A 23720-nucleotide genomic window follows, 5' to 3' on the forward strand; every position below is an offset into this window, starting at 1 on the left:
GAAGAAAAATAGGGACATTGGTAGAGAAGTGAGCAGACATTTAGTAATTTGATAGTGACAAATGAGGGAGGTCTTATGATGTGATCTTGCCAGATCTGACAGTCTGGGTGTCTATATCGCTTATGGATTCGACACTCTTTTTGGACTACGGGAAGCAAAAAAAAAAAAGCCTGCACTCGAGAATGAAGAAGAGGAGGATGATTTAAGATTTTACCAGGGCACAAACACTGAAGGAGGAGATGAGAGAATCGCAAAGTAGATTACTGTTCCACGGTGATATTGAAGGATCTAACGTTGGGAATTTGATAGTGCCAATGTAAATAGATAAGCATATTTTAGCGAGAAACATAGCAGCTAATTCGAGAAAATATGTCTAATATTTGCGATGACATCATCATCTACGTACGTGGTTTGTCAATGGAGTAGGAGATAAGGTCCTCCCAGAGCTCAGCATCATCCTGTTCCTTGGCAAACTCAATAGCCTTGTCTACATCTTGCAGTTCCTCAGTTATCATCTGCAGCGCACGGCGGCAATTGCCCATCCTACCTGCAGAAGAAAGACAGGCATCACACCACTTTATTTGCACTCTCATCATAAATGATAATTGGAGAATTATAAACTTTTAATGCGAGGAAGAAAAGGAGGCAGCAGATTATTGGCTAGCTTTGCAGCCCAACCCAATTTTTCTTTTAAATAACTTCAATAAAGATAAATGATCATGAATCAAAATCGAGCGACCTTGACAATCTCAAGGGTGTTCCAATCTCTGCTACAATGCATTCTCTGGAAACTTAATCCATAGAATTGAACACGATACAATTGAAATTATATAGCTCCTTTCATGACATCAGGCTGCCACGGAATGCTTCAGAACTAATTTTAGTTTAGTTATACAGCGAGGAAAACAGGCCCTTTTGCCTAGCGATCCCCACACATTAACACTATGCTACACGCACACTATGGACAATTTTTACATTATAACATGCCAATTAACCTACAAACCTGTACGTCTTTGCAGTGGGAGAAAACCCACGCAGGCCATGCGGAGAAAGTACAAACTCCGTACAGACAAACAACCGTAGCCAGGATCGAACCTGGGTCTCTGGCGCTGTAAGCGCTGTCGGGCAGCAACTCTACTGTTGCGCCACCAATGAAAGTAGTTCTGGAAATTACTTTCTGGAACGGAAATTATGTGACAGTGTGATTTAGGGAGAATGTCTGAGAGCTCATGGACTGGATATTTGACAGCATGGACAGCAATAATGGAGCAATTAAACCTTGAGTCATTCAGCTGGCTAGAATTGGAGGAGCTGAGGTATCCTTGAATTATAACGTACATAAGTAAGGAATTGCAGTTCTAACGAAGTATCTTCAACTTGATAAGTTAACTTTAATATCTCCCCACAAATGATCCTCATTTTCTTTATGTTTAAGAAGGAACTGCAGATGCTGGAAAATCGAAGGTAGACAAAAATGCTGGAGAAACTCAGCGGGTGAGGCAGCATCTATGGAGTGAAGGAAATAGGCAACGTTTCGGATCGAGACCCTTCTTCAGACTGATGTGAGGGGGGGGGGGGCGGGAAGAAGAAAGGAAGAGGCGGAGACAGTGGGCTGAGGGAGAGCTGAGAAGGGGAGGATAAAGCAGGGCCGGAATTCGGATTCGGAATGGGAGAGGGAGTTGAAGTGCTGAGCCACCGGGAGATTATGTAGGTTCATGCGAAATCCCGGTGGCTCAGCACTTCAACTTCCCCTCCCATTCCGAATCTGACCTTTCTGTCCTGGGCCTCCTCCATGGCCAGAGTTAGGACCACCGTAAATTGGAGGAGCAGCAGCACCTCATATTTCGCTTGGGCAGTTTACACCCCAGCGCTATGAACATTGACCTCCAATTTCAGGTAGTCCCTGCTATCTCCTCCCCTTCTCAGCTCTCCCTCAGAGCTCTCCCTCAGCCCACTGTCTCCGCCTCTTCCTTTCTTCTTCCCGCCCCACCCTCACATCAGTCTGAAAAAGGGTCTCGACCCGAAACGTTGCCTTTTTCCTTCGCTCCATAGATGCTGCCTCACCTGCTGAGTTTCTCCAGCATTTTTGTCTACCTTCTAATTTTCTTGGTGTTTTTATTTCAATTTCTGGTATTTGCATTTTGATGATTCTTATCTAAAATGTTGTAGGATTGGAGGGGCTTAGAGAGAGAGGATGGGGTGAGACGAATAGGAGGGATCTGAAAACAGATGAGAAACTTAATATCGAGACAAGGCTTAAGTTGTAGTCAATATAAGTTGCCAAGCACAGGAAAGCACAGTTTAAATGACCTTAAGTTTATCGGCAGTGAAGTGAGGGTGATTGGTTGCAAACACATTGGAAAAGTCAAGTCTCAAACTCACAAAGGTATGGACCAGGGTTTCAGCATCAGATGAGCTGAAGGGGCAGAGTCAAATGCTGCTAAAAACTGGTTGCCTTTGTAATGTCAGATCAGAAACAGGCTGGTTCAGTTTCACACAGTTGCCACTGAGAGGGATGGAATTGGTGGCTAGGGAATAGAATTAGTGTCAAAGATGAAAGACAGTAGCTTTGTTCCCAATATGCGGTTGGAGGAAATTACTGTTTCAGTAATAATGGCTGTCAGATAAATAGTCTGACAAATTAGAGACAGTGGAGGAATCCAGAGAGTGTGAGATGGAGGCAAGAGTCATTAGCACACATGTGGAACTCTGTATTGGTGTGCTCTCTGTATTGGTGGCATTTTCAACTATGTGGGTGAGAAATGGGAGACAAATTCTCCAGAGGCTCCAGGTAATGATGGGAACATGTAGGAGAAGCCATTGCTTTCATTCTCTGGGTTGGACTGATTGGTTCAGAACAGGACCATTTGAAAGAGGAGAGGTGTTGGAGGAGGATGGTGTGGTAAAGGGGGTCAGAAATTGCAGACAAATTGAAGGAGCTATGAAACAATCTCACAGGACATCAGCAGTCTAACCGAAATGCCTCTCATCTAAATGTTATATACTTTAATATCTCCTATATACTTTTATATATAGCTAGATCAGGGGGGACCCATTGTGACCCGTCCCCTCAACGTGCGGTTTCGGTGGTGGGGGGGGGGGCCTGTGGCATCACACATACACTAACCGCCCCCCACACTCACACGCTAACCACCCCCACACGCACACAATAACCACCCCCCTTGATATTGGAGAGAAGGGAGGGAGAGAGGCCAGGGGAGGGGAGAGGAGGGATGCAAGAGGAGGAGGGCAAGAGGAGGGGAGGATAGAGGTGGGAGAGGAGGGAGGGGAGAGGGGCAGTGGAGGGGTGGAGTGGAAGGGGTGAGTGGAATGGGGTGAGTGGAAGGGGGTGAGTGGAAGGGGTGAGTGGAAGGGGTGGGGTGGAAGGGGGGAGTGGAAGGGGGGAGTGGAAAGGGGGGATAGGATGGGGGAGTTTCTTTAGGGTAGGGGGGGAGCTCGTTGTTGTACGATTATTTTGTTGAGAGGAGTGTTGAGGATGTGTGTGGCGTGTCTCGTCTGTCGCCAAAGGGGGGAGGAGGGGGGGTTCATAGAAAATAATCCAAGTCTGTCCAACCTATATCTGCAGCTAATACCCCCTAATCCAGGCAAAATTCTGGTAAACTCCCTCTGCAACCTTTCCAAACCCACCACATCCTTCCACTAATGGGGCGGCCAGAACTGCATGCAATATTACAAATGTGGCCTAACCAAAGTCCTATAAAGCTGCATCATGACATTCTGACTCTTATACTCAATGCCCTGACCCATGAAGGCGAGCATACCATATGCCTTTTTTACCACTCGATCTAATTGTTTTGCCACTTTGACCACCCCGGCAGCTTCGACCACCCCGTCCCGCGGAGCTTGAACTGGCCCGTTCGCGGAGCTCGGTTGAGCCGCGGGACTGATTACCATCGCCCGGTGGGGTAACAACATATCGCCTCAGCGCAGAGGGAGAATGAGGAGGGAAGAGACAGTAACTTTAAGACTTTTGCCTCCATCACAGTGAGGAGGTGCCTGGTGAACTCACTGTGGTGGATGTTAATTTGTGTTTATTGTGTGTTTTGTTGTTTATTATTATATGTATGGCTGCAGGCAACGACATTTCGTTCAGACCGAAAGGTCTGAATTACAAATAAAGGATCTAATCTAATCTAAACTTTCAGGGAGTTATGGGCTTGTACCCCAAGATCCATCTGCACATCAATACTGTTGAGGGTCATGCCATTAATTGTATATTTTCTCTTGCATTCGACCTCCCAAAGTGCAATACCTCACACCTGCTCAGATTAAACTCCATCTGCCATTTCTCCACCCATTTCTGTTGCTGATCTATATTCCACTGTATACCTTGACAGCCTTCCTCACAGCCCATGATCCCAGCAATCTTGGTAGATCTGCATGTTAGAGTGATAGATTTGAGTGAGATTGGGTTGTCAAAATGTTGAGACAGCCATTGTCTTGCTTGAGGTTAACAATGAATAGATAAGAGGATAAAAAGCCAGAGGGACGGATCCACCTGGATCACAAAATCTGAAGATGGGTGAAACAGCCAAACACATGGACATGAATGAAAAAGTGCTGAAAAGAGAGCTCAAGATTATGCAGGGCCCAGAATTCATAATAACGCGGAAATCAGCGGGAAATGGCAGAGCTGGGGTTAGATAATTTGGAATCAAAAGATGAAGATCAGGAGGGATGGTGAATACCTAGCTCGGCCTATGACTAGAGCAGAGGATGGGAGCTGAGAACATGTAAGCAGAAAAAGGTCTGAAGCAGTATTAGGCTTCAAGAGTTGCTGGTGTTTGTGATCTTTGATGGCTGAAAGAAAGAAAAATTGTCTTTGTTGAAGCATTGAAAGCAGCAAAGGATGAAGGAGCAGAACAGACCAGGAAGGTTTTGAGATAGAAAGAATCGGTGCTGTTGGGAAGAGAGAAATCAATACAATGCTTATGCCAGTGTTTTAAACAGGAACATCAAGATGCAATGAGAACAGTGATGTGAGAAATGCTGAGAATCTTGAACCATGGTTAAGTGTGAAATGTGAAGGGTAGAACTTCTGTTATAATGCACAGCTAAATATGAGAAAAGAGGTATGACTTTGGAAGTGTGTTTTGAGCAATTGTCGATCGTCTGTTATGAAACCAATCTGATGGGATGAATATCTCCTGCCCAGACACATCTTCTTGCCAGCAGTCTGCCCAGTGTACATAATGGATAGCATCCATAACTGGGCGTGACAAAATATCACCCCAGGCATAAACGATGTGAACAACAAACCAAAACCGCCTGAAGGCTCCATCGTCCAAGAGGCTCCTGTAACTGCTATCAGGGAGCACTGTAAATTGTTAAGCGTCACCTAATAACATATTGGACAATTGTGATTATGTTCTTCCCACAGCGGCAGGTATAACTGTATGAAATGGTTAATATAAACAGTTGATATGCTATGCAGTCCCCTTGTTACATGCACTTGTTCAGTACCACTTGAACAATATTTGCAACAGTTTGTAATAAGCAAGGACAGTGACAATGGTGGGGTTAAAATGTTTGGATATTAAAAGTCTGTATGATTCACAAGTTTAGGCATTTTAGTTGACACTGTGAGCTCAATCTCTTTCAGCTCTGATCTGCTCTGATTTTCTTGTATCACTCATCAATTGCTGCCTTGAGATGGTGAAACTTCCAAAGTATTTACTGTAACTTTTTATTTGAATTCAGTACTTCCCTTATGGACTAGCCATCAAGAATCATTCAGCATGGGTGAAATTAACATTACATCTGCCTGCAGCAACATACCTTGTAAATTAATGCTTCTTATTCTGTTGTTGTGAACTATGAACTCGGTTCCTTTGTATTGAAATACTCCAAGAATTTCATTCAAACTCTTTCTCCCTTTTTTGATGGTTTTATACTCATTGTGTTGGAGAGACCAGTGGAGGGCAGCATTTGCCACGAAATAAGATACAAACTAACATGCAAGATTAATGGAAAAGGGAGCATTTTCTCCAAGTTTAAAAAGATAATGAAATTATCTGTCTTTTAACCAGCAAATACATTAATTAATCCACCTTCATCATTTTGATGACATCCATATAATCATTAAGCTATATCCTATAAAGATATATTTGATATTGACAATGCCACAGTATTTTGGCTGGTTCAATTTTGGGGATTAATGCACACAGGTTAACTTTCTTAAGCATCAAGCATCTTTCAAGACAGTTTCAAATTTTTTGGTAGCAATGGCTAGAATAGTGTTGTGGGCAACAATGCAAAGTGGATTAGGCATTGTTTAGTAAACAATTGGTGAGAAAAAAGTTACTTAACCTATCCTTTCACTTCTAATAAATTAACCCCGTCCAGAGGCTTTGCTTCCAGAGAGCACTTCTTTCACAACCCCTCCCAAAAAATATCTAAAAACAAAAATATTCTTACTTAAAAGAAAAACTGTCTCTTCAACAAAGTTCCGCTGCTGACAAATTTCAAGAGCCTGTGGAGAAAATAAACAAAAAAGATAAGGCTGTTGCCATTGCACATTGTTAATATTTTGTTCTACCGCAACAATACTTTCCTGCAAAGGGCAAGATGTGGGATGTATTTGGGAAGCATTATGTGCATGCATTTTACATAGTTACCAAGAGGTTCAAGATATTCTCTCAGGAATCTGACACAGATTCATATGTGATTTGTTTCCTCATAGTTTCTCTGAACTTGTCTGGAAATCAGGAGCTCCAGACTACTTTCGATAGGCTAGCAAACACAGGATGAGCAAAAAGCATTCACAAGACCATATCTCCCTCAACCTTCTTCTAATAGGACAATTTTATTGCCATAGCTAATTGAACTCTCATTGTTGGTCCAATCTTTTGTTCTCATTGTTCATTATTTGTCACCGTTATATGAACACTTGCATATGCTTTTCATTAACTAATACTATGCCTTTCCAATGAATAAGAAGATTCTGGGTTTGGACGCAGAAAATATTGAAGGAGCATACCCTATCAGGAATGCTGCCGTTCAAATCAGACATGTTTGTTCTTACAAGTGGATGTAAAGCATCCCTCAGCATCATTCAAATCCTTCATTCAATAGACAATAGACAATAGGTGCAGGAGTAGGCCATTCGGCCCTTCGAGCCAGCACCGCCATTCAATGTGATCATGGCTGATCATCCTCAATCAGTACCCCATTCCTGCCTTCTCCCCATATCCCCTATCTTTAAGAGCCCCATCCAGCTCTCTCTTGAAAGTATCCCGAGAACTGGCCTCCACCGCCCTCTGAGGCAGAGAATTCCACAACCTCACAACTTTCTGTGTGAAAAAGATTCAGATCATGAATGAAGATCTATGGAGGATCGAGGCAGGTGAGAGGCTGGAATGCAGTATGGATGGTGATGAAAGAACGTGTAGTGGACTGAATGGGCAGGAGAAAGGCAGGGAGCCAGGAGAAATGTTGGGTTGAATTACATGTATTTTAATGCGAGAGGTTTGACAGGTAAGGCAGATTAACTCAGGGCGTGGATAGGTACGTGTGACTGGGACGTTGTAGCCTTTACTAAAATCTGGTTAAGAGAGGTACAGGACTGGCAGCTTAATGTTCCAGGGTACAGATGCTTCAGGAGAGGTAGAGGTGGGAGTAAAAGAGGGGGCCTTGCTTTAATGATAAAGGGGGGGGGGAGGGGGGGTGTCACGACTGACATTACTATGGTTTGCCCCACGATGGGATGATCACCTTGTTGGCAATGTACTACAGGCCCCAAATAGAAAATGGGAATTAGAAGAGCAAAGTGGCAGAAAATTGCAGGCAGTTGCAGGACTAATCCGGTTGCCTGAGTAGGGGAACTTTCCCTAATATTGAATGGGATTGTCACAGTGCAAAAAGTTTAGACAGGGTGGAAATTCTCAAATATGTTCAAGAAAGTTTCGTCAGGCAATATGTAGAGGGCCCTACACACGAGAGAGTAACACTTGATCTAGTCTCAGGAAATTGGGAGGGACAAGTGGATGAAGTGTTCATAGAGGAGTCTTTTGGGACCATTGACCACAGTTCTATTAGGTTTAAGATAGTTATGGATAGAGACAGAGCGGGCACATGAGTTAAAATTCTAAACGCTAAAAAAGGAAATCAGGAGGGCAAAAATAGATCACTCTGGCAGATAAAATTAAGGATAATCCCAAGAGACTTTATAAGTACATCAAGGGAAAAAGGTAACCAGAGAGAGAATGGGCCTCTCAGGAGATGGGTAAGGTCGACAATGCTTGGTTCTCCTCTATTTTTACCGTGGAGAATGACATGAGGACTGGGGAACTTGGAGCAGACAATGGGAGTGGCTTGAGGGTAGTCAGTATTACGTTGAGAAGGTGCCGAAGGTTCTAATGGGTATGAAGGTAGACAAATTTCCCAGGCCTGATCAAATATATCCGAGGATACTGTGGGAAGCTGGAGAGGAAATTGCAGGTACCCTAGGCGAGATTTGCAAACAGTACAGACAGCACCCATGGCCGGGATTGAACCAGGATCGCTGGTGCTGTAATGCGGCAACTCTACCGCTGCGCCACCCCGGCTGAGCAGGCTGGGACTTCATTCCCATGATGATGAGGGGTAATCTTGTAGGGGTGTCTAGGATCATAAGAGGAATAACTAGGTTAAGCGCACAGTATTTTACCCATTCTGAAGAAGGATCTCGACCTGAGACGCCACCTATTCCTTCGCTCCATAGATGCTGCCTCGCCTGCTGAGTTTCTCCAGCATTTATGTCTACCTAGTATTTCACCCAAAGTAGGGGAATCAAGAATCAGAGGACATAGGCTTCTGGTAAGGGGTGAAACATTTAATAAGAACCTGAGATGCAACATTTTCACGCAAAGGGTGGTAGGTATATGGGATGAGCTGCCAGAAGAGGTACTTGAGGCAGGTATTATCACAACACTTAAAAAAGATTTAGACAGGGAGATGCATAGGTTGAGTTTAGAGGGATATGGGCCAAACGCAGGCCGGAGGGACTAGTGTAGATTGGCCATGTTGGTCAGTGTGGGCAAGTTGGACCGAAGGGCCGGTTTCCACACTGTATGACAATGACTCTGAATGGGGCGAGTTGTTTTCCCGGGCCAATAATTTTCCTTCTATAAAATCATATTACAATGATTTTGAGAAGGCTTGGTGTCTTTTCCATGTGAACTAAATTTAAAATGTGGATATATATCAGTCTGAAATAATGTTAATTATTTCTCCATTATCCGTTACTAATTGCGGGCACAAGATTTCAAGCAACAAACATAGTTTGAGAGAAACAGACTGTACTTGACCGAAAATAGCAATCACAGCAACAACAATGGAGTAAAATAGATTGCTGTAGCGGCACCTAGTGGTTAGGCCACTCTTGCTATGCGAATCCTCCGCAGTCACGGGAAGGAGTCATGGGATATAGGGGTGTGCCCGAGTATATAAGAACTGACCTTCCCTCTCTCGCTCTCTTCCTCTCTCTTCATGAGAGTGTCCTGCCACCTCAGCAGGAGCTCAACCGAGCCCACGAGGCAACAGCCTCTCAGCAACAACAATGACTATTATGCTAGAGTGCTAAACGTGCATGTGCATCTAACCTACAATGCCTGAATAAAGAATCCATTTATTCACCCCATTTGTGCCTCTACATTACAGTAATTCTTAAACAGTCTAATTATTTTGAATTTCATTGGAGAAGATCAGAGCTTTTGGCATGAAGATATAATATTTAAGTAAACTAGTTAATTCTGAACCGAGTAGTATATCAGTGGGATACAATGACAATCGGGTAATGGAGGTAACAAAAATGTGCACGTAATATCATCTTTATTTTTATACGTATTCTTGTGATAGTGAAGTTACTGCAATTATATAATTTATTGCCTGATCTGAGTAGTTCATGGACTGTGTGGCTTCCTACAATAAATCAGAGGACATTTAAGACCATTTTTTTTGCTATGAGTGTGGGTGTGGGGATCAGTTATTCCCACACTAGGTGGCAACAATATACAGTAAATATACTTAATTCCCCAAGGAACTAGATGGATATTTTTAGTTTAGTTTAGTTTAGATACAGCGGGGAAACAGGCCATTCGGCCCACCGAGTCCACACCACCCAGCGATCCCTGCACATGAACACAATCCGACACACACTAGGGACAATTTACATTTATACCAAGCCAATTAACGTACAAACCTGTACGTCTTTGGAGTGAGGAAGAAAACCGAAGATCTCGGGGAAAACCCATGCCATCACGGGGAGAACGTACAAACTCCGTACATTCAAGCACCCGTAGTCGGAATTGAACACGGGTCTCTGGCACTGTAACGCAGCAACTCTACCGCTACTTCACTGTGCTGCCCAATCTGGTGGATTTGTGTCACTCTAGCAATTTTTAAATTTTGATGTAATCATCCCGTGTATTCAGCAACTACTTGTCAATATCCAACTTTGAAAGAATGTCAGGTCAGAAACGAACACAGCAACAAACCTTTCTCTGCAGTCCCTACCTTGGCCACAGCATACAGTGATTGCAAAAGCAGAAGGCATAACTGGAGATCAACACAGGTCCCTTATAATGCTGCTCAATTATTGCTGAAATACGTTACAATTATGAAGGTCTTGGATCAGTTGAATGAGGAGGGATTGTTTGAATGTAAGTGTGATGAAGGGGTAGCACTTTGGTGTAGTTAGTGGATTATCTTGGTGTATGATGAGTGGGAGAATATAAGAGGGGTGGATTGATGGGAATATGGGGGAAATATTAGGATCAGTGTGCAGGTGGATGCTTAATGGTGGACGCAATCCCGATGGACTGAAGGCCCTGTTTCTGCATTATATCATTCTATGACCTTTTGTGGCCATAAACACAAGACAGCTATTGAAAGGTCAAAGAGTAATTTGTTTTTTTTTGTGAAAGTTGTCATCACATGGTGTGGTACTAACAGATGGCAGTAATGTACTGAAGGGAGGTTTGATCCAAACACATAGGGGACAGAGTGAAAATTGATTACTGGAATGAAAAGATATATGTGCATATAAACACCAGCACAGAACAACTGGGCTAAATCACATTTTTGTACCATGGATATAATTACTTTTGGTGCATAACCATACATGTCCCTTCACAGCAGTACCTGCAAAGGGAGACACATTACAGAGTTACCAAGACCAATTTACTTTCTCCAGTGGGCAGTGGGTGCTGTCTCTCAGGAACGGCAGCAGACTTGGACGATCATATTCAGCATACAGGCTGATCTGCTGCTCGTGGAACCGCTGTCCTTTATGGTGATCCCTCTTGAATAGGTTATGCAAGTACTGTGTAAAGAAAAGTGGAAGTTAGAGCAGAATAGCCGTAAACACGAAACAAAACTTTCCCACACAGATAAAAGAATATTAGTAATATTACATGAGGAGAATGGTAAACTAAAAAATATTGATAAGAAATACGTATTCAGCTATTTCCCTTCGATCGGCCTCCCAGAAAACAGAGTCTTGATGAAGGTGGTTCAAAGTCAACACATTTATAGAGACAAGGATATATGTGAACAAAATCGTATAATTTTAAGATTGCCAGTAATTATCATGAAAGGTTGTAATAAGCATTCACCTGTCATATTAGATTTGCAGCATGCCATGCCCACCAATCTTAGAGTTACAATAACACCTTATAGGACCAATTGTACTAACATTCAAACAAATTCTAAAGTGGAAGCAAGTTGATGATTGCAGCTCCAAAAGATGGGTAGCCCATATGACCACCATTACCTTTGCACAGTCAAGCAATGGTGATTTTATTAGGCTTTAAATTGCAGGAAGCAAATCAAATCAGTGCCTAATCTGAAAAGTGTAGATAGTAAACTCCCCATAATGTACACACAAATCATGCTCATATGCCATCGCTGGAATATTCAATAAACACTCTGGGCCAAGATCCCTAATTTGAACTCAAATTTATTGACACATGTACCACATTTGAGACACATAAAACTTATTTAGCAATTTTCCACTCATATTTGCATCTGGTGAAAGCAGATTCTGCCCTGAACCAGCGCAAACCAGAGTTAGACCACAATATTTATATCTTTTTTTTAAAAAGTTTTCTTTAAAAATATTTCCTTGATATATTGAAAATGGCAACATGTTGATTGATTATGCAGCCAAAAATGGGTTAACTACAGTGTATAAGGGTTTTGATCAAATAGTTTTTGATAAACTACTGAAAATTAAATTAAAACACTAAGCTACTGGGCACTAAGAAAACAATTATAAGTTGAAAATATTCTGTGCAACAGATCTTAAAACATGCTTTGTGTCTCTGGGTGTGAACAATAAGTTTATTTTCTTTGGTCTCCACCAAAACCTGCAATCAGAGTAAACACTCCGTGAGGCTTGATCTCCTCAAAGTTAGTCATTGGAGGGAGCGGTGATGGTGACTGTTAACATCTACTGCAATGTTTGCTCAGTAAAGGGCCTGTCCCACTTGGCTGTCATTCGCGCGCCATTTATGCGACCTGCTAGCGTGTGGGTAGCGCGTGGGTAGCGCGGGACCGGCGCATGGAGCGGTGTGGAGGAGTGTGGAGTGGTGTGGAGGAGTGTGGACTTCGTCCTGCACGAAATCTTCACGCGCCACCGGCCTGTCGCGTAACTGACGGCCAAAGACCCCGGCGCGACGCAACGTCTCACCTCCAACAGCATCAGAAGCAAGCAAACGATCGTCGAACTCAGCCTGGGGCTCACGGCCGTTGCGGATCCCGATCCGCCCCCACTCCTACTCCCAGAGTGGGGCCAAGAAGATTGAAGATAGACACAAAATGCAGGAGCAACTCAGACTGAAGAAGGGTGTCGACCCGAAACATCATCCATTCCTTCTCTCCAGAGATGCTGCCGGTCCTGCTGAGTTACTCCTACATTTTGTGTCCATCTTCAAATGACGTCACGCGCTCCAGATGGCTGTGCGGGCGCATGATGACGTGCGCGACTCTCACGAGACCGCCGCGCGACCGTCACTACTGGCCTGTCGCGTAAGTGACGGCCCAAGAGCTCGTGGTAAGTACGTAGAATGTACGTAGCGGGACATCTCTTAGCGGCTCGTAACGCTAACGGCAGGTACTCGGGAAACGCGGTAAGGTCGTGAAGTTTGAATGCTGCTGAATTGCAACAAAATGCAAGAGCATCCCAAGAGAAGGTCCAGAAGGTTGCTTTCTGTTTTCTTTTAATTTGAGGTGATCTTGCAGAAAATGCAGCATCGTATTACAAACTGGGGATACAAGCTTCCTTAAATAACAATATTTCATGACCAACTCTACAATAATTGTAAAACGCCACTGACATATTTATCTAAATCTCTGCAGCAGCGTCTCTTTGGGATTAACAATAAGAAATTACTTTGCAAATCTTGACTCGGAATTTAATTATTTTCATGTCCCATGTACCATGTCCTACTGCACACAAGTTCAGCCCATTGTGCTTGTCCGCCCTTTACAACAGCGATCCAAAACAACATAATCTTGTGTAGGAAGGAACTGCAGATGCTAGAATATACCAAAGATAGACAGAAAATGCTGGAATAACTCAGCAGGTCAGGCAGCATCTTTGGAGAAAACGAATGTGTGACATTTCAGGTCAGTTCTATCAATCGGTGGTGGCCAGTGCCATCTTGTACGCTGTCGTGTGCTGGGATAGCAGGGTGAAGACCGCGGACGCCAACAGAATCAACAAGCTCATCAGGAAGGCCGGCTCCGTCCTTGGAGTGGAGTTGGATTCACTGGAGGTGGTCTTGGAAGTGAGGATGCTCCTCAAACAGCAGAGCATCTTGGACTATACAACCTACAACCATGACACACTGGTCAACCTGAAGTTAGAGTAACTCAGCGGGAAAGGCAGTATCTCTAGAGAGAAGGAATGGGTGATGTTTCGGGAGGAGACCCTTCAGTCTGAAGAAGGGTCTCGACCTGAAACGTCACCTGTTCCTTCTCACCAGAGATACTGCCTGTCCCGCTGAGTTACTCCAACTTTTTGTCTCTATCTTCGGTTTAAACCAGCATCTGCAGTTCCTTCCTACACATGAAAAACATCAGCTTTTGTCCAGAGACAGTTTCAACAACTTTATATTCACCTGTTAAAGGCTTGGCCCAATCTCATATGTTCAACACGTCATTCCTCATTGCAAAACATATTACATTTATGAATTTGGCTTGGGTATGATCTCTCTCCTTTTTTAATTAAATTCAAATCATTTTAGTATCTTTGTTTCAAAGTTGCATGTAAACAGATTATTCACAATTTCTTTTTTTTAATTTATTTTTGTTAGAAGTACAATACTGTGGTACCTCAGTACCTAATACTTGTTGACATATTACATTTCATATACAACTTTTTTTTAAATTTAATAGCAAAACAGGAATAAGGAAGAAAAGAGTAGAAAAGAAGAGATTGACATAAGTGAGATAGAAAGATAGTCCAAAAGAAGGAAGAAGGAAGAAGAAGAAGTAGAAGGGGAAAGAGCCGAAAAAAATAAAATTAAAATAAAAGAAGAAAAGGAAAAAGGAAATTGAAAGCTATATACCTATTTTATGTTCCAGGCCACTCGCCACCTGATTCTAAAACATTTTATTTCTAAGGTTGTGTTGCACCATATGCTTGTAAGATATCGATAAAAGGAGACCAAATCAATAAGAATTGATCTGCTTTACCTGCTAGAAGGAGTCGCATTTCTTCCAGATATGCCGTTTCCGACATATTTGAAATCCACATTTTGAGCGTTGGTGTTGGCGCATTTTTCCAAAATTTAAGTATGTTTTTTTGCCGTTATTAAACCATAATTAAGTAGAGATTTTTAAAACGTTTTTAGCTTATTCCCATCTACCATTGATCCAAAGATAATCATTTCCGTATTAGGTTCGAGTCTTCTATTAAATGGTTTTGTAAAATTTCAATAATTTCATTCCAAAGATTTATACAGGAGACAAAAGAGTGTGTTATAGTGGCATTCTCAGATAAGCATTTATCATAGTTGGGAGAGATATTTGGGTAGATTTTATTCAATCTTGTTTTCGAATAATATAATCTATGTAAAATTTTAAATTAAATTAAATTATGTTTTACATTAATCGAACATTTATGTATATATATCAGGTGTTTTTTCCGATGTTTCTTTCAAAAATTTTATCTGTAGTTCTCGTTCCCAATCTGCTCTAATTGCCTCTGTCGATGGTGATTCTATATTTAAAATTATATTATATACGTATGATATTAAATTGCATGAATCTGCCTTAATATTCATTACATCATCTAATAAATCTAGAGTTAAACTTTGATATCCTTGTATATGTTTTTTCAGATAATCTCTAATTTGAAGGTATTTAAAGTATTGGTTATTTTTCAAGTTGTATTTTAATTGTAATTGTTGAAATGATAAAAAAATTCCCATTTCATATACGTCTCCAATCCTTTTAATTCCTAATCTTTCCCAATAGATATACGTTCTGTCAGTGAGAGATGGTTTAAATGAGGGATTATTTACTATTGGAGATAAAAGCGATATGTTTCTTAATTTCAAAGTTAGTTTTATTTGTTTCCAAATTCGAATTGTTTGTGGATAATTGGGTTCTTCTTATATATTGTGTTGTTTAATTTTATCGGGGAGAAGAGGATCGCTCCTATATTAAAAGGAGAACAATCCTCTTTCGCCATTCTTATCCATTCTGCCTGTTGGGCCGAACTGTCCAACCAAAAAATTATATTTTTAATATGTACTGCCCAGTAGTAGTATAAAAAGTTCGGAAGTGTCAGTCCCCCTAATTCTTTAGGTTTACACGGGTGTTTTCTTTGGATTCTGTGCGATTTGTAGTCCCATATGAAGTTTGTAATATTGGAGTCTAATTTTTTTAAGACATTTTTTGGTAAGTATATTGGTATTGATTGAAATAGATATAATATTTGTGGTAGAAAAATCATTTTTATAGCACTTATTCTACCTATTAAAGACATCGGTAAGGTTTTCCAGAATTTAATCGACGCATTTAATTTAGTCAGTACAGGCATAACATTTGCATTAAGTAGTGATTTATATTTTCTAGTAATTTGGATACCCAAATACTTAAATTTTTCTGTTGAAATTTTAATTGGAAATTTTAACAGGTGTGTCGAATCTTGGGGTTTTAACGTCATAATTTCACTTTTATTCCAATTTATTCTGTATCCTGAAAAGGAGCCAAATTCCTCTATTAAATTTAGTATATTTGGTATACTGACTTGCGAGTTTGTAATGTATAATAATACGTCATGTGCGTATAGTGACATTTTATTATTTAAATCTTTGGTATTATATCTCCGGATATTCAGATGGCTTCTTATACTTTCAGCTAGAGGCTCTATTGCCAGGGCAAATAACAGGGGTGATAATGCACACCCCTGTCTATTGCCCCTTGATAAATGAAATATTAAAGATAACATATTGTTAGTCAGTATTCTGGCTGTCGGCTTGTCATATAATAATTTTATCCATGAGATAAAATTCTCTCACATGTTAAATTTTTGCAATACTTTGTACATATATTGCCATTCTACTTGATCAAATGCTTTTTCTGCGTCCAATGAAATAGTTGATACATCTTCTTCTTCAGTTTTTTGTGAATACATTATATTAAACAAGCGTCTCAAATTATTGGCTGAGTATCTTTTAGATAAAAACCCCGTTTGGTCCGAATTTATTAGTTTACTAACGTATTTACTCAATCTTCTCGCCAAAGTTTTTGCTAGTATTTTCTGATCTGTGTTTAAGAGTGCTATAGCTCTATATGAACCCGGTTCTTCTAGATCTTTATCTTTTTTTGGTATAAGTGTGATCGTTGATTCAGCTAAGTTTCTGGTAGTATATTTTCTTTAAAGGCATGAATATATAATTTTTGTAGGCTTGGTTCTGAATTATTCTATATTCATAATATTATTATATTATTCTGAATAATAATATTATTGTATAATTGTAATAATAATAATAATATAATTATTATGCTATTGGCTGTTATAATAATACTAATATTAATAATATCATGAATACTGGATTTCCTTGTCACTTTTAAAGCACTTCAGGCATTATCTCAAATAATGAAGTCAATGGGACTCGGTTATTGATGCTTAAATGGTGCAGTAACCTCAGGCAAGGGGGCTGATGAATGTGAACAAAATATTTTAAAGTAGCTGTCCGAGCTGCCTTGCCCCACTATTGGCATTTCACTGCCTCACAAAATGTCACTTTGGACAAGCGCAAAAAACTGACAAACACAAAGCCTCAACCACATTTTTGGATCTTCCAATATCATATGACACCCTTAATAATGAGCATTAGATGTTAGTGAGATACTGAGAAAGCAGACTTACCACATGCTGCAGCTCAGGTTGGTCCTTTAACTCCTCCACAACTTTGTCAATCTTAAATAGATATATCAGTTATTAATCAGATGAGCAACACTTACATGATTATCCTATTTTTTTGCTAGATTACACTTTTAGCATTTCCACAATTTCTATATTTACAAGTAATTTCATTTCATAAGTACAGGTAGTTCTGGTATAACCCGAGAGTTGCATTCATAAGAAAACTCGTGGCATAGAACATTGCATTATAATGACAAATGAGTCAACGGGGGAAGGGGGTTGGGGGCTAGAGACCAATAATAAAGTTATTTTCTCCTGCAGGATTTTCAAAAATAAAGATCTTTTCAATAGCAATATGCTTATTTATGTTACCCTGGGCTGTATGTTACATTGTTTAATAGAGTAACTGGTACATTGGTGCAATGGTACATGGTTTAATAGACATGTGTCATTGGAAATGACTGCTCATCAATTTCAAAGGATATCGGTGACTAAAGTAGCAGTTGTGTACTTAAGAATAATAGTGGCTGAGTACTACAGGAAGATCACGTGGAAAAGGATTTAAAAAATGTCCCCTATTCAAGATGGCGTTTATTCTGCTTGTCAATTTCCAAAGTAACTTTCAAGTGGTTCTCAAGTTCCCAATCAAAATTGTATAATAACCAATTTGGACCACGTAATGCAAAGAGTGTTCCTTAATTCACACTATCATTATATCCAATTTGTGTGACGGAAACACGTGTTATAACAGATATTCCTCTATGCTAATAGCTGTTATCATGGAAGATGTTGAATGAATGCAGGCTTTCGTCTTTGGTTTTGTCTCGAAGGCTTTTTCAACGCGAGAACGAATTGTAAATAGAATTCACAACTTACTGAAATTTTATCTTCATTGTCCAGGAGCATGTTGACTGCTTGCTATGGAGGTAGCAGAGAATACAGTGGTTCAAATAATAGAATTGTAATGAGATTTTTAATAAAATGCAACATCAAATCAAGAGAGTTTATTGTCATGTGTCCCAGATAGGACAATGACATTCTTGCTTGCTGCAGCACAACAGAATATTGTAGGCATTAACATTGTTAAATCTTCGGAAAAGCTATCTAACAAATATCCGAAACTGAAATCAGAAGTGAATGATCATATGTTTAGTGAGACTTAATAGAGACAATGCACAATTTATTAATCTGGCACTAACTTGGAAAATACCCCAACGTTTTTCCGAAGTAGGACGGAGGAATGAATGGCGATGCATGAAAGGGGTAAAGTTAGCAAAATCTCAATGAATGGATTTAGAATAGTTAGAATAGAATAGTTTCTTTATTGTCATTGTAACATGAACCATGTACAACGAAATTGTAAAATGTCAGCCATTTAAAGATGGCTTTGTAGTGGAGGATCAATCTGCAACCATTGAAGGCATAGCAAGAAATTAGAATAGATGAGAGACATTCTTGCCATGGAGGGAGTACAGAGAAGGTTCACCAGACTGATTCCTGGGATGGCAGGACTTTCATATGAAGAAAGACTGGATAGACTCGGCTTGTACTCGCTAGAATTTAGAAGATTGAGGGGGGATCTTATAGAAACGTACAAAATTCTTAAGGGGTTGGACAGGCTTGATGCAGGAAGATTGTTCCCGATGTTGGGGAAGTCCAGAACACGGGGTCACAGTTTAAGAATAAGGGGGAAGTCTTTTAGGACCGAGATGAGAAAAACATTTTTCACACAGAGAGTGGTGAATCTGTGGAATTCTCTGCCACAGAAGGTAGTTGAGGCCAGTTCATTGGCTATATTTAAGAGGGAGTTAGATGTGGCCCTTGTGGCTAAAGGGATCAGGGGGTATGGGGAGAAGGCAGGTACAGGATACTGAGTTGGATGATCACCATGATCATATTGAATGGCTGTGCAGGCTTGAAGGGCCGAATGGCCTAATCCTGCACCTATTTTCTATGTTTCTATGAGATTGTTGGAGATGAGAAGAAAAGCTCCTTTCTGCCTCAGTGATATTGACAGCGGGATTCCTCATGCACACGAGGCAGAAGAGCATAAGCAACATTTCATATTGACAAAGTTATATCTCTTCTTTACAGCCATCACTAAAATTCCATGCTAGCATTGACCAAATACATTTGGAGAGATCTACAAGTTATGTGAATGCCTGGTTTCTGCTGGCTAAGATAATCACCAATGATAAAAGAATACTGGGCGGCATTCTCTGGACCAGTTACAATGAAAGATTCACCCAACATATTCATCCCTGATCACTAAGTGTTACTGAGGACCTTTACAAATGTATTGGCTTGCGAAAAGTTGACTGTCTAGCAATTGTACCAAGTAACCAAATGGACCTCTTAAGATATTTCCTACCGGGTCCATTAATCCACTGGCACTTCACAACTAGAAGTGCAAAATCATATAGATTGGTGTCCGTTTACTTTTTTTAAATATTAACTACCTCCATTCTTACTTCGAGGAACATATAAATAATTACTGTTCGAGATGCAGATTACCTTCTCACAATGGAACCACTGTGAAAGACAGAGGTTAAAAAGACTGAGGTTACTGATACAAACAGCTGGATGAAAGCCAAGCCTAAGAATGAACTGTCGAGCAGCATGGAAAGTGAGGAAAATCATTGCAATGTAACTGTCCCTTCCCCCCCCCCCCCCTCATGATTTACATTCTCGAAAGGTTGCAAATTACTGACAATCTTTGAACCATCAGGTAATATATAGAATTCTCTGGATTCTAACCTTACCTCCTGCCTTATACCAGAGCCTACTGAACACATTTCCTTTCATCACACACTAAACTCTTCCTATCAGGCCTTTTAAAATTCTGGTTCCTCCCCATCCTACCATCAGCACAAGCCTTCAGCCATCGTACCCCAGAACACTGCCCTACTTGCTGAAGCTCTCACTAACTACAAGGGTCTCCTCAGAATTTAGCTAATTTACCCCGCATCAGTCAACCTCTATGTTACCTCTTCACTCTTCCCGAAGCCTCACTTCCCCCCTCAATACAGGATTTCTATATGAAATTCGATGTAATCAAAAGATCATCAGACTTGATTTTTAAAGGTTATCCGATCAAGTGAAAAGCAATAACTGAGCAGGAATAGGAATACTTTATTGTCAGATGTGACAAGGCACGGTGAGATTCTTTGCTTGTATACACAATGTATACAAATAGCAGCCACCTCTGGCACTGACAAAGTTACAAAGCACGCCGGCTCCCCCTTTTGTCCCCCCACCCCCCCAACAGTTCCCCCCACTCCCCCCCCCCCCAACAGTTGTCCCCCCACGCCGGGTCCCCATTGTCCTTTGATTCCCCCCAATGCACGATGTGCATTAAACTTACATACCTCTCTATCAAATTCCATGAGGAGAACTATTTTATCCTTTATGGAACTAAAGAGATTGTGCTTGTGTATGAGCTGGAAGACATCTTTATGTCGCAGCTTTAAGTAAATTTCTAGGGCTTTATCATAACGCTGGTCATACGTGTACCTGAGAATAGCAAAAAACAATTGTTAACTCCATTACCAGGTGTAACCTGCTCTTTCAAAATTAAAGAAATCTAATGCAACATATCCAATATTGTACATTGTATGGCATCATGCTTCCATGTTGCTGTGTCATTGCATTTGCCCTATTCACAATGCAGGAAGATAATGAATCTTTTAAGCAAAACCAATCATTGGAAAGGTAAAAACAAATAGACAAATGCACAGCAGATAAAAATGCACCATGTTCTTCCGGAGGTCACTGCAGAATATATACACTGTATGTACAGAACAAGAAAGGATACGAATTAACATAGTACATAGTACAAAATACTACTCACAGAATAGCAAATAATCAAACAGAACAGAGGGGAGATGGGTCTAGAGGCATTATTAATTAGTGAATTCAAATGTGCAGAATAACCTTTCTCATTCATTATGTTAGCATTCTCACTAGGTTATTTAAGCCATTTAGACATGTTCACCTAATCTAGTGGTACTCTCCCCGATGACATTATAAAATGTCTCCCAATCAAGCAATTGTGAAATACACTTAAAATAATTTGTATATTCAGATTCAACAACAAGATTGTTGCCATGTTCTAGTCACTTTCTTAAATACATTCTTGTATCTACTAATTGGTCCCTTTATCAAAAAATCTCTGAGATCTTTGCTTCAGAAAGGCATTGTTACAAATAGACATGTGGAGCCAGATACTCACAATTCCGCTAGAGTTGTCAGCAGAGTTCGATTATTTGGAGCCCCATCCAAATGATCCAAGACGGAGCGGACTACGGCCATATTATTATATATGTCACCTGGCCACTCTCTTATCAAGGATGCAAACCCCTTGAGAAAAAGAGCAATGTGCATAGGTTAAAAGTCCAGGCGTATCATTGGTCAAGTCTTCGCTCTCTGAATAGATGCATCCTCCACATAACAAAGGAAGGAAGTCTGATGGTGGATTTATCCTGAGATCTAGTTTAAGATAGCCCTCCTGTCATACTGAGGAATGCAGAACAATTTTGTGTTCTTCAGCTAGACAGAAGTCCTTACTTGGGCAATACTTGTATTGAAGTGGATTATTTCACTGTGCTATATTTTGATCACATCGGCATTAATGTCCTTTCCTCCAGTGATGCCATAACGTTGGGTGTACCCACAGGATGCAGCATTTCCCTACCATTGAGTGGCCATTATATGATATCAGCAGCTAAGCACAAGACATATCAAAAATGTAAGAACTATACCAAGTCAGTGTGAGATGGAACTACCCGATGATGCGGAACTATTTTTCCGGGTAGAGAACTCCCAACATTGGGAATATTCTTCTGTTCTGTTTTAGGGATTTTGTTCTTAACTGTAAATAATTAATTGCACTTTAGATAAGAGATTCAAATTCTCAATCCCAACTGCTGCTGGCATGTGACTACAAAGGCATACAGAATCTTTAGGAGCAGAATGTTTAGAAGGGGTGGCATGGTGGCACAGCGGTAGAGTTGCTGCCTTACAGTGCCAGAGCCGCGGCTTCGATCCTGATTACGGGTGCTTGTCTGTACGGAGTTTGTACATTCTCCCCTTGACCTGCGTGGGTTTTCTCCGAGATCTTCGGTTTCCTCCCACATTCCAAAGATGTAGGTTAATTGGATGGTACAATGTAAAATTGTCCCTAGTGTGTGCAGGCTAGTCTTAATGTGTGGGGATCACTGGTCGGTGCAGACTCGGTGGACCAAAGGACCTGTTTCCGTGTTGTATGTCCAAAAAAAACCCTAAAAACCAGACAGTATGTGTGTGTGTCATTAGCATAAATGAACAAACAGCCACAGCTTTATTGGACATATAGATTACAACTTTGTTGCCCAGCTTGTTTATTTTTATACTCTGATCAAGTGTTGCTAAAACTAGATTTACATAACATACAATTAAGGAATAGAAAATAAACGGAGGCGAGCTTGAATGTTCAGTTTAAGGAACATCTCATCCAACTGACCACCGTGGAAGCTTTATTCTTACAAGATAGAACAATAGAACAACAAATGGAGGACTTGAGAAATGGATATCAATAAACTATTTCTTTAACTGTTGGTACAGAAGAGGAATCGAGCCCAGTATAGTTTAACAATGATTATATTGAATGGAAGACAGGCATGAAGAGGCCTGGTGTTCTACTCTTGCTCCTATCCTCTTGTGTTCAGTGTGCCAATGTGGAAATAAGGCCATTCTACTTTCTGCAGCATTGGTGGAAACGAGAAACTAAGTGTTAAGTGTTTTTTAAGAAATAAAGGGTGCAATATTGCAGGAATTGTGGTGGGATCCCTCTTGCAATATTAGCCTAGCTTGTGGCTCCCATGAAACTGCAAATCAGGGGTCTATATTCGATATGCCTATGATGAATAATTAAGGAAACAATCCACACAGAAATGTATTTCCTGGTACAAGTGTATTAAAGAATTGCAATTCCACTTTTCTACTTTCTCAGTTTGAATTTCCACATCTTGGTAATAGAAAGCTGAGAACACTGTACGTGGTTGCCAAATGCAGTCTTTCGACAGCTGTATTTGGGAACGGAAAAGATTTTGGATTCATTACCAATGTTCATACTTTGTTCATCAATGGGAGCACTGTAATCTGTCAAAAACTAGTGAAGCTCCCATTCCAGAGAAAGCATCACATAATTAGGTTTGTTTTACCAGTACAGTACAGTACAGTACAGAGAGAAACAGGCACTTTCAATAATATGCAGGAAGGAACTGCAGATGCTGGTTTAAACCTAAGATAGACACAAAATGCTGGATTAACTCAGCGGGACAGGCAGCATCTCTGGAGA

The 23720-nt window shown here is 40.7% G+C and overlaps 1 protein-coding gene across 4 annotated transcripts in view; it reads right to left on the minus strand.

The window, feature by feature from the left end:
- The window catches only part of vps41 (VPS41 subunit of HOPS complex), a 179073-nt gene that overhangs the window by 16134 nt on the left and 139219 nt on the right, over positions 1 to 23720 (minus strand). For all 4 annotated transcript variants that reach the window (XM_033019969.1, XM_033019972.1, XM_033019973.1 and 1 more), the window contains 7 exons: positions 21615 to 21742; positions 20752 to 20896; positions 18260 to 18301; positions 17387 to 17437; positions 11186 to 11323; positions 6439 to 6493; positions 407 to 547 (listed from right to left, as the gene is read on the minus strand). In XM_033019969.1, the coding sequence (XP_032875860.1) occupies positions 407 to 547; positions 6439 to 6493; positions 11186 to 11323; positions 17387 to 17437; positions 18260 to 18301; positions 20752 to 20896; positions 21615 to 21742 (700 nt within the window). The remainder of the gene's footprint in view (positions 1 to 406; positions 548 to 6438; positions 6494 to 11185; positions 11324 to 17386; positions 17438 to 18259; positions 18302 to 20751; positions 20897 to 21614; positions 21743 to 23720) is intronic.

Source organism: Amblyraja radiata, chromosome 4 (assembly GCF_010909765.2).
Source record: "Amblyraja radiata isolate CabotCenter1 chromosome 4, sAmbRad1.1.pri, whole genome shotgun sequence".
Lineage (NCBI taxonomy): Eukaryota > Metazoa > Chordata > Chondrichthyes > Rajiformes > Rajidae > Amblyraja > Amblyraja radiata.